The following is a 9,601-nucleotide window of genomic DNA, read 5'->3' on the forward strand; positions in this document are numbered from 1 at the left end:
GCCATGGGCGTCCGCGGGCTGGAGGCGGCGGTGGAGCTGGCGCCGGGGGCGGCCCGCGGTGCGGGGCGAGCGGGTCTGGGGGGCCCCGAGCGTGAAGGGCTGGGGGAAAGTGGGCGGGCAGCCTGGGGAACCCCGGTGGCAGGAGGGACTGGAGGACCCCTTGAGGGTGGAAGGGGTAACCAGGCCTGGGGAGACCCCTGTGGGTGGAGGATGGAGGGATCGGGCCCGTCAGGACACGGAGGGAGGGAGGCAGCTGTGGGGACACTTGTGCCGTACCAGGTGTCTGGTAGTTCCTGGAGGGCAGGGCAGGATGCTTCCCGTTCCCCCCTGGAAGCGGGCTCCGGTCTGTGGCGCCTCCGCAGGTCGCGGGAGGCGTGAGGAGGGGGTCTTTGCCCCCCGTAGCCATCTGCACGCTTCTGTTTTTTGCATCAGTGTAGAGCTTTGTGAAGCTGCGGGGATTGAAACTGTGCTGTGCTGCTGAGCGTGCCCACAGAGGGATGAGACAGTCCTAACAGAGAAATTAAGCTAATACCTGCTTCACTGTTATCTTTAAACTTTATTAACCAGGCAAGTTGCCATAAGTTCTGATTCGGGTAGACTGGAGGAGAGTTATTTTAAATCTTGTGATTTGTTCTAGACAGCAGTACAGAGAGAGGGCATGCAGATGATCAGCCTGTGGTGATCCTTCTAGGTTGGGCAGGCTGCAAGGACAAATACCTAGCCAAATACAGCACAATCTATAGTCAGAAGGTGAGTAGCTTATTTATATTTTCATGACACTATCATACAGCTCTCTGAGAAACTGCCTCTTTCTGCATGTTGGTAAAATGACTCTAAAGCCTCTCTCAGTCTGAAGAGTCATTGGGAGTGAGGGGTGAGTTCCCTTGTCATTGAAAGCTCCTTGTCTCTCAGAGCCCAGGCAGCGTTATCTAACAGTTGCTGATGTCATCTTTGTGCGTGCAGCTGTAACAAAAATACTTCCTTGGAGAAAATTGCTGCTGTTAATGTGAATCACTGAAGTATTTTAAGGCACTTAAAGTTGTGAGATTATTCAGGAATGACCAAACAGGTAAACATGTGGGAAAAGATTATGCATTTACTGCTTGCTAATAGGCCACAGCTTAGACTTGGTGAGGCCAGGCTGAGGGCTGCAAGAGCATGTCAGCATCTGTTGTTCCTTCAGCTTTTCCTTCTGTGAAGATGATTCATCTCAGTGTTGTAATCCAAATTCATTTTATCCTGTCTGTGAAACAGGCATCCTATGATAGTCATACCTGCTCACTAGGAACTCCTTGTGTTTGAACTGGAGAGATCTGTCTGATTGCTAGTTCCCAAAGTTATGCTATTTTCCTTTCTAATACTGCATTTTACTGGAATGGCTGCAGCTTGTAGTATGGGGACCCAGTAAAACTTTAGACTTTTCTTTTAACTGTCAGCTTACGAGGAACTTGTGTTTATCCAAATCTGTTTCAGCTAGAGTTTGTACGTTAACAAGTACAATGTGTGATCTAGTGCAAGAGTCATGAATTGCCATGTTTTAGTGAAGAATTAATTGTTAAGTAACTGTTGTGATGAAGAGATGATGGTGGGCAGATGAGGAGCACATTACACAGCAGCATGCCAGCTTTTTTGGAAATACTTTTCTGTCAGAAGTATGATAGGAACGGGGAAGGAAAGAAAGGGTTTTCTCAGCTCCCTAATGAGGAAGTGGCTGCAACCATGGCGAGATGGTATAGAAGACTTTAAGAACCTGATATCCTCCTCTTCCTTTTTCACTCTTTAGGGAGCTCTAGGCATGAGGGCTGTCTTGGTGGCTTTGCCTTGTGTTTGTCACTGTGTAGCATCAGTAAATTAAGGTGATAGAAAAGATTAAGGCTTTTATAATGTACTTCCATCTGTTCTATTTAGAAACTCTTCCAATATCCTGTTTCTCAGTCTGCATGTAAATGTAAGGCCTTAACTGTAAATTGCTCAGGTGTTCTGAATCTGAACCAGTGCTCTTCATTTGCAGAGCTGGAGTGTTTCAGAAAGGCCTATGAAAGTCATGTCAGTGTTGTTTGTGGGTGAGTCTTAGAGACAGCTGCAAACAAGTATTACCCAAGGTCAGGAAGAATTTCCTCCTCCTTCTTGTAGTTGTTTCAGTATCATGAAGTAGATATGTACCAGAGCAGGACTTTCTTAACAAAATGGCTGATACTGAAGGTTTGACAATTAGGGAGATAGTTTTCTCTTCCTGGGTGAAGACTAACTGTTATAAAAGATTGGGTGGCCGTGGCCCCAGGGGCTGTGCCAGTTAGCCCAGGATTTGACAGGATCTCAGACATCATCAAATCCAGGCCTCTGCTACTGCAGAAACCTTTTAGTAATACTGTGTGCTGTTATGATTAATATAATCCTATTCATATTGGTGCCTTGCTACTGAAGCTAAGGATTTTCTTCTGGTTCTGTGGTTTCTGTTGTTAACCTGTCCCAAATTTTCACATTCTTTGTACTGATGCTTGTGTACTCCACGTAATTTGTAGCAAAGCCTTAATGTTTGTGGGGTCTCTTTCTATTCTTAGGGGTGCACTGTCATCCGCTACACGGCTCCATGGAGGATGATATTCTTCTCAGAGACCTTTGGCATCAGATCCCTCCAGACCCCAGCCAGGCAACTCCTGGAGCTGCTCTTTGACTACAGTGTTGAAAACAGACCAGTTCTTTTTCATGTTTTTAGCAACGGTGGTGTCATGCTGTACCGTTACATCATTGAGGCTCTCCACACTCACAAGCCATTTAAGAACCTCAAAGTAGCAGGCACCATTTTTGATAGTGCCCCTGGCAGAAGAAACTTGAGAGGAGGCCTTCGTGCCTTGGCAACTGTCTTGGTATCCACGAATGTGCTGCTCAAGTATTTCCTCTTATTTGCTTTTGCTACTACAGCAGTTGTGCTGCGGATATTGCTGTACCCATTGACCCGCTTCATCCACGAGAGCCATTACGATGCCCTGCTGAAAGCACCCTCGCGGTGGCCTGAGCTTTACCTCTATTCTGAAGCCGATGCCATCATTGAGGCCAGTGAAGTTAAGCACATGGCTGATGTCCGGCAGCAGCTCGGCGTCTCCGTGAAGGCTGTAGGCTTCTCGGATTCGGCTCACGTCAGCCATATGCGGGTGTATCCCACCTATTACAGCAACCTCTGTACGACTTTCCTGTCTGACTGTGTCGGGGGCTCACCTCCTTAGTGGTGTAATGACCTTTAATGTTTGCCTCTGCTTTGCTCAGCTTGTATGGGAAATGTCACCCCCTTTGCCTTTGTGTCTTTGAAGGGAAGGAAGTAGAGGACAAGCCGCCTTATAGCACAAAGTAGATATGGATTAATTTAAAGTACTGAAGGTGAAATCCTAGCACGGTTGAAGTTGATGTGCTTTACCAACGTGTCACAGACCAGAATTTCACACACTGTTAATTGTTTCTTTCTGTCTTCTGTTGTTCTCTGCTTTCTATGTTGTCTCCTTGTCCCTGATGTCCAGTGTGCATGTTTTGCTGCCTTGAACTGATTTGACAGTACGGCTCTTCCGTGTCTTTGTTTTTGTCCTCTTTGCCATTTCTTTTCTCTTGCAGTGAGCAAACAGCAGCAGTTCTGCAGGGCTTTTCTCAGTGCATCCCAGGTCTCGTTATACTCCTTGTTGGAGATCAGGCTGAGAAACCAAGTGTAAGACCTGGAAAAGGTGTGTGCAGGGCAGTATGACCAGACTGTCATCTGGTCCCATTAAATATCTGAGATAGAGCAGTCAAAGCTCTGGTCCTCAGTGAGAGCTCAGATGTTTGTGATAACTTTTGTGTTCTTCAACTGTGCTGACTTTGAGTGAGTGGCAGGGTTTTTGATAGCAGGGGAGGGGTTTACAGCTGTGGCTCCCTGTGAGAAGCTTCTTGAAGCTCCCTTGGCTCCAAGTTGGACCTGCCTCTGCGCCGAGGCTGAGCCAGTTAGTGATGGTGGCCACACCTCTGCGATAACGTATTGAAGAAGGGGAGCCTGGGAGGAGGAGTTGGGGGTTGTGAGGAGGACAGCTATGCAAACACTGAGGTCAGTGAAAGAAAGGAAAAGGAAAGGGGAAGAGTAGCGCTGGTGGAGCCCCCCTGCAGCCTGTGGTGAGAGGGCAGGGCTGCCCCCCTGCCACCCATGGAGGTCACTGGTGCAGCAGATGCTGACCAGTGGCTTGTGTGGGGCCCCATCCTCATGCCAGAGCAGTTTGGGGAGAGCTGCAGCCCATGGGAAGGAGTCATGTTGGAGAAGGTCGCGGAGGACTGTCTCCCTTGAGAGGGGAACCACACTGGATCAGAGGAGGAATGCAAGTCTGTCCATCCCCACCTCCATCCCATCCCCCACTCCTCGAGGAGGAAGAAGAAGGGGGACTGACTTGCACCCCTCACTTCCTGCCCCCTGCACTTCTGGTGGGGAGGAGATGGAGAATTTGGGACCAAAGCTGGGTGGGGGGAAGGTGGTTTTAAGTTATGATAATGCTTCTTACTGCCCCACTCTGTTAGTGTTGTTAGCATCTGAATTTAATTTATGTTCTTTTATTTCCCTTAACGAGTCTGTCTTTTGCCTGTGTCTATAATGGACAAATCATCCCTCTCTGTCCTTATCTCGATTCCTGAGCCTTTTGCTTTATTTTCTCCTTTCCAGCGCTGGGGGGGAAGGGGGGAGTGAGTGGCTGCATGGTGCTCAGTTGCCCTCTGGGCTCAAACCATGACAGTCCAAAAGACTGAAGTTAACATTTTTGAATGTGTCTTGTGTTTTGTTTCTCTTCCTTCCAGTCTTTTGTGTGTTTTCCTGAGTAATTTTTCTTTCTTGGAGAACTGCTCATTTATTACTGTGTGTCTTTGATCAGCCTATGTTGTGCATCTGAAAATGCAGGAAAATTGGCACAGCTGTAACCCAAAAGACCTCAGAAATAGAAAGGTGGAACTGCAGAGAAAAATGAAACTGTCTCTTGGAGCTATGATTTATACTGGGTGTTTCTTAAATCACTTCCAGACCACAAATGATCATGAAATTTGATGTTTTTCCCATAATGTTCTCCTCAGATGATCAGTCTTTGCTGTCTGTGCAGTGGGTACTAGTAATAATACCAGAAATGACTTCTTTCCACCTAGTGAAAAAGTAGCTCATTGCACTGTACTTCAGCTGTTTTTGGGTTTGGGTTTTCTTGATTATTTGGGAGAGGAGCGGAGATAAAGAGGGCAGAGCCTGCTAATATATTTGTGCCATGTCATGGCATTGCAAGCTAATGCATAATGTGGCGGACAGGATTAGCCGACTTTAAATTCCCAAAGGTTGCCAGGATCGGGCTCTGGAGGGCTGTGATATGGGCCTGTTTGAACAGGGTCTGCCCTCAAGAGGTAGGAATGTAAAGAGCAGGAGGCTTTTTATAGATGTCTGCTGCCTGTGGGCCTCTTTGCTTGTCTTGCCCACCCTTAGGGTGCTGTCTTCCACAGTTACAAAGCACTTGCTGTTCTCAAACAAAATGCAGAGGGAGGTCTCTTGGGAAGCACTAAAATAATTTGGAAGTTTAAAACAAGAACCACAATGCCTCATAGAAGTGGAAGCACGGAGTGAGGTGTGGTCAGTGGCCAGCACAACTATGTTTTGCAGGCTAGTGTGGCAACACTCATTTAAAGCAAGGAATTACCCCATGTTAGGCATGGTTTTAAAGGGTGGACTGGGTTGTATAAGATAGCTGAGAATTAACTGAAAAAGGTGCTGATGACCTGGTTTGTCTTCAATTTTTTTAAAGCAAAAACTGGTTCCAGGTACAGGAGCTCTTGTTGTTTGGGGTCCAGTCTTCTGTCAGTGTAATCCCAGTTTCACCTTCCACCAAGATGAGCTGTGAGGGCTACACTGCGGTAAGATAGCCTTCAGCCTGCCACTTTTCATGAAGAAATTCTTGTTCCTAGGGTTTGGACCTGTAAAATCCAGACATGGTCCCCTATCCCCAGGAAGCCCATCAGAGATCTCCCAGCTGTTTAAAGCAGGCTCCTGTTTTGGGCTTTCAGTGCCGTAACTCCTGAGCTGTGATCTGTTTGTCTTCCTGGAGAGCTGGGCTGCATCTTCTGAGCATCCAGCCTGCTTGTGGCACTGTGAAAACTCTTAGGGAGCAGAGGTGATAAAGGTTATTTAACTAGCTCTTGCCCTCATGCTGGTTTCTATGGGTTCAGTATTTACAGAACAGTTAAACACTCCATAATATACACCTCTGAATTAATACAGTTGTGCTGGACTGGGAATCTGCTGTTCCTGTTTATTGCTGTGGGTGTTGAACTTCTGTTTAAGGACTCAGGCTGTGGTGGAGTGTGGCTGGCAGGAGCTGGAGCTAAACCCTCTATCCCTGTGCGATGGGACACGTGTCAGCTACACCTTCCATCCCCACTTTCAGCTCCCTGCCACGGGATTGCTGCTCCCCCAGCTCAGTCCAGCTCTGCTCCACCTCTCTGCTTTCCAGAGCAGCAGGCAGGGTGCTACCTGCAGGAGCTCCACTGTCAGAGGTGCCCCGTGCTACACAAGTGGGAACCAGCTCACAGGCATTTCCACTGCTGCAAAACGCTTGAAATTCAGGGGTAATTTGTGTACACACCTCTCTAAGGGGAGGAGGGATCTTGAGTGAGCCAGTGATTTACAGAGGAAGTCATCAGCACCAGTCTTCTGGGTGGGTTTCATTTTCCATGTCGCAGCAAGTTTTAATGATGATTATGAGCAGTGTGTTAAATGTATTGTGTGATATATTGCCCTATTCTTACCTATACAGCATGTATGTTTCCCCCACCACCTTCTGCCCTCTTTATTTCTGTTGCTTGTTATTTGAAACAGAAGGTTAATAACTTGGAGCCTGAGGGCACACAGCCAAGAACTGATCCAAGCACTACTGGATTTAAAAAAACCCAGCCTCAAACCTTTAATCCTTGCTAAACTGTCACAGTTTGGTGCAACTTGTGTTCCTAAAGAGCTTTAGTCTGAACACTGGAAGGCCAAAGGTTGGGATATTTTGGCAGTCCAAGTAAATCTCAGATGATCTGTGGGAGGAGTATTGTAGGTCTGATTTTTGGGAGACAAAATGCAGCATCTTTGGGTTTGCCTAGTGGTCTGGGAGCAGGTTGTGGCACCAGCGATCTCTGCTTGGGGAGCCTGGAGCAACTTATCCTACAGTCCAGCCCTCATGCATGGACGGTGGAGCAGTGTGGGTGAAACACCAGCGGTGGTGGGAGAGGAGGATGGCCAGGGGCCAGCTGCTGCCATTGCACATTTCCCAGCTAGGTTTATTTTGCAAGAGTGCAGATTAACCTCTCCTCACCAACAAAAGCCATCTGTGTTTCCTGTGAGGGAGCTGGCTGCTGCCTCACTCCCCTGTGCTGCCTTCTCTCCCTAGGCAGTGGTGATGTTACAGGAAGGTTTTAAAAAAGAAAAAAAGTGCCTCTTAGTTAGCAATCAGGGTGGTCGTGTGCCTGGGCTGGAGGGTGTCTGTGCTGCCAGGGTGCCCTGTGGCACCGGGAGAGGCTGTGGTGGGGACCTGGGCAGACCTGAGGCATGATCCAGCCCAGCTGGGGGTCATGTTTTGGAGCAGGGGGGAGCATCTTGCAGTGCAAGTAATTCAAACCAAGCCCCTGGGTGAAGACTGACCTGTGTCCACACCTGGTAAAGGTTTTAAAATAAGTCTTTTGTGTGCTGAGGTGGCAAATTGTGTATGGGCCGAGGCTCCATCTTTGTGTGTGCTGGGATGCTGCAGGCGTATGTGCGAAGCTCTGCCACTGATAGAAGAGTGTGGACAGCCAGAAATGGAACGGAGCAGTCTAACCCCAGGTGTTGTTTCCTAGAAAACGAGGTTGGGAGGTGTGAGGCTGGTCCCCATCTCCCCATGGAGGTGATGGGGGAGGGAGCTGGTGGAGGCCAGCGGTGCCAACCTCCCTGACTGCCGCAGCGGCCGGGCCGGGTGTGGGATGCTCCGGCCCGGGAAGGAGCAGCGCTCCACGAGGTGGCAGCAGGACCCCTCTTTCCTGCGTGGAGAGATTTCTAGTTTAGGAGACAAGCAGAGTAGATGCTGGAGAAGAACTCAACAGCAGAGCTTGGCCCAGCACTTCTGCGTGCCTGAGAGCATCTCCCACAAAAATCATTCTCTCGAGGCGAGTAAAAAGACCAGCAAGAACAAACTCCAATGATGAGCAGTAAAGATTGTGAGTTAATGTAGACCAGCATCCAGCTCTAAAGCTGCCTGCTCTGAGAAGTTGTACTAGATCCTATCTCTCAGCTTTAACTGAATGTTAAAAACAAAAGTCTAATGGCAGAAATAGCTTTACTGACCTTCCAGCATCAGCAAATCAGGTCACACCATTTTCCACTCCATCACCCAGAGAGGGCTATATTTTTTAAGTGAATCTGCAATATTGTGGTCAGACAGACCATGGTCCTACTTCTGGAAACTCCACAAATCTGGACTGTGGAGCTCCCTTGGGTTCCCTGTAGCCCCCCAGTGCTGGGAAGGGAGCTGAGCTTAGTGTTGCTCTCTGAAAAGGCTGGCAGGAACCCCCAGCATACAGAGCTGAGGGCTTGGGGGCGGTTAGGAGACAGGATAGCACAAATGGGGGTTACAGCCAATGGCTGAACCACCCCCACCCCACCCCCCGCACAGCTCCTGCAGCCAGACTGGGCATAGGCAAGGGAGACAGGGCCTCACTGGGAAGTGGCTTGCTCTGCCTGCCCATCATTCCCCCATTTCCCTTCCCTTTGAACTTGAGCCCCCATGCCCTCATCTCTACAATCTCACATGGCTGCAAGCACACCCCAGCACCGCTGGCCAGAGATGGGCAGCCCAGGCAGGGCTGGGGAGGACAGAGCATCCTTCGGTCACCCTCCCAAACCCATGGGGGCTGAGGCTGGGAGAGCTTGGGCAGCCCCTGCCCTCCCTGGGTGATGAATGAGCTGACAATAGGATATTGATAAGGAATTAACCTTGAGCCCTTCTTGCTTCAGTGTCAATAGAGCAGGAGCCAAGTACACACGTTTGATTGGAAATCTGTGTTTGGCCTCTGCGCCCATCGATGTGGAGCGGAATGCGAACTGCCCCACTGCCCCTTCCCTGGCAGGCCCCCCCCTACCCCCCAGTGAGACCCTCTCGGCTCCCCCAGCCTGCTGCTGCTGGACTTGATCATGGGCACCTGGCTCTATGGGGCCGCAGCAGCCCCTGGGCCCCCCACCTGGCATGTGGGGGGCTGGGTACCAGGGCCCCCTGGTCCCCCAAAGGGCCTGTGCCCATCCTGCTCTGGCCTCCACTCCCAGCGTTTGTTTAATTAAGTGTTTTGCCTAATGGGATTGCCTCATTTCCATAACAAACTGGCGGGCTGTCATTAGGTGGGCTCCCTCATTCATTACTGTTAATTAGATATGGATCCCCCAGAAGGCGGCGCGGGGTGATGAACGAGGCCCCTGACACACGCTATTACACATTAGCATTTTCTCAATACATCCGATACATCACGGCCCTCCGCTTCCTAAAGATATTTTAAATAAAATATTAGCAGCCTGCTGCGGGGTGGGTGGAGGGGGAGGGAGGGACTGTCTCTTATACAC

General features: G+C 49.5%; 1 protein-coding gene across 3 annotated transcripts; it reads left to right on the top strand.

Annotated features, from left to right (window-relative positions):
- Window positions 1-3: 3 nt before the first annotated feature.
- TMEM53 (transmembrane protein 53) lies at window positions 4-4,629 on the top strand. 3 transcript variants are annotated; one of them, XM_026854045.1, is made up of 3 exons: window positions 4-58; window positions 638-750; window positions 2,562-4,629. In XM_026854045.1, the coding sequence occupies exons 1-3, from the start codon at window positions 4-6 to the stop codon at window positions 3,222-3,224; spliced, it is 831 nt and encodes a 276-aa protein (XP_026709846.1). In that variant the 3' UTR covers window positions 3,225-4,629. The 3 variants fall into 3 exon arrangements, with proteins under 3 accessions (XP_026709846.1, XP_026709848.1, XP_026709847.1); XM_026854047.1 differs by having other exon boundaries at window positions 7-58; window positions 642-750; XM_026854046.1 differs by lacking the exon at window positions 4-58 and adding an exon at window positions 2,012-2,102 and having other exon boundaries at window positions 637-750.
- Window positions 4,630-9,601: the final 4,972 nt, after the last annotated feature.

The sequence above is a fragment of the Athene cunicularia genome (genome assembly GCF_003259725.1).
Source record: "Athene cunicularia isolate RWA chromosome 8 unlocalized genomic scaffold, athCun1 chr8_part1, whole genome shotgun sequence".
In the NCBI taxonomy this organism is placed as follows: Eukaryota; Metazoa; Chordata; class Aves; order Strigiformes; family Strigidae; genus Athene; species Athene cunicularia.

What these genes read in the sequence shown, in the direction of transcription:
- TMEM53 (XM_026854045.1), top strand. Translation starts at nt 4, where the DNA reads ATGGGCGTCCGCGGGCTGGAGGCGGCGGTGGAGCTGGCGCCGGGGGCG. An exon ending in GGCGCCGGGGGCGGCCCGCG is followed by an intron (nt 59 to 637) that starts GTGCGGGGCGAG and finishes GATTTGTTCTAG; the next exon opens with ACAGCAGTACAGAGAGAGGG. An exon ending in GCACAATCTATAGTCAGAAG is followed by an intron (nt 751 to 2,561) that starts GTGAGTAGCTTA and finishes TTCTATTCTTAG; the next exon opens with GGGTGCACTGTCATCCGCTA.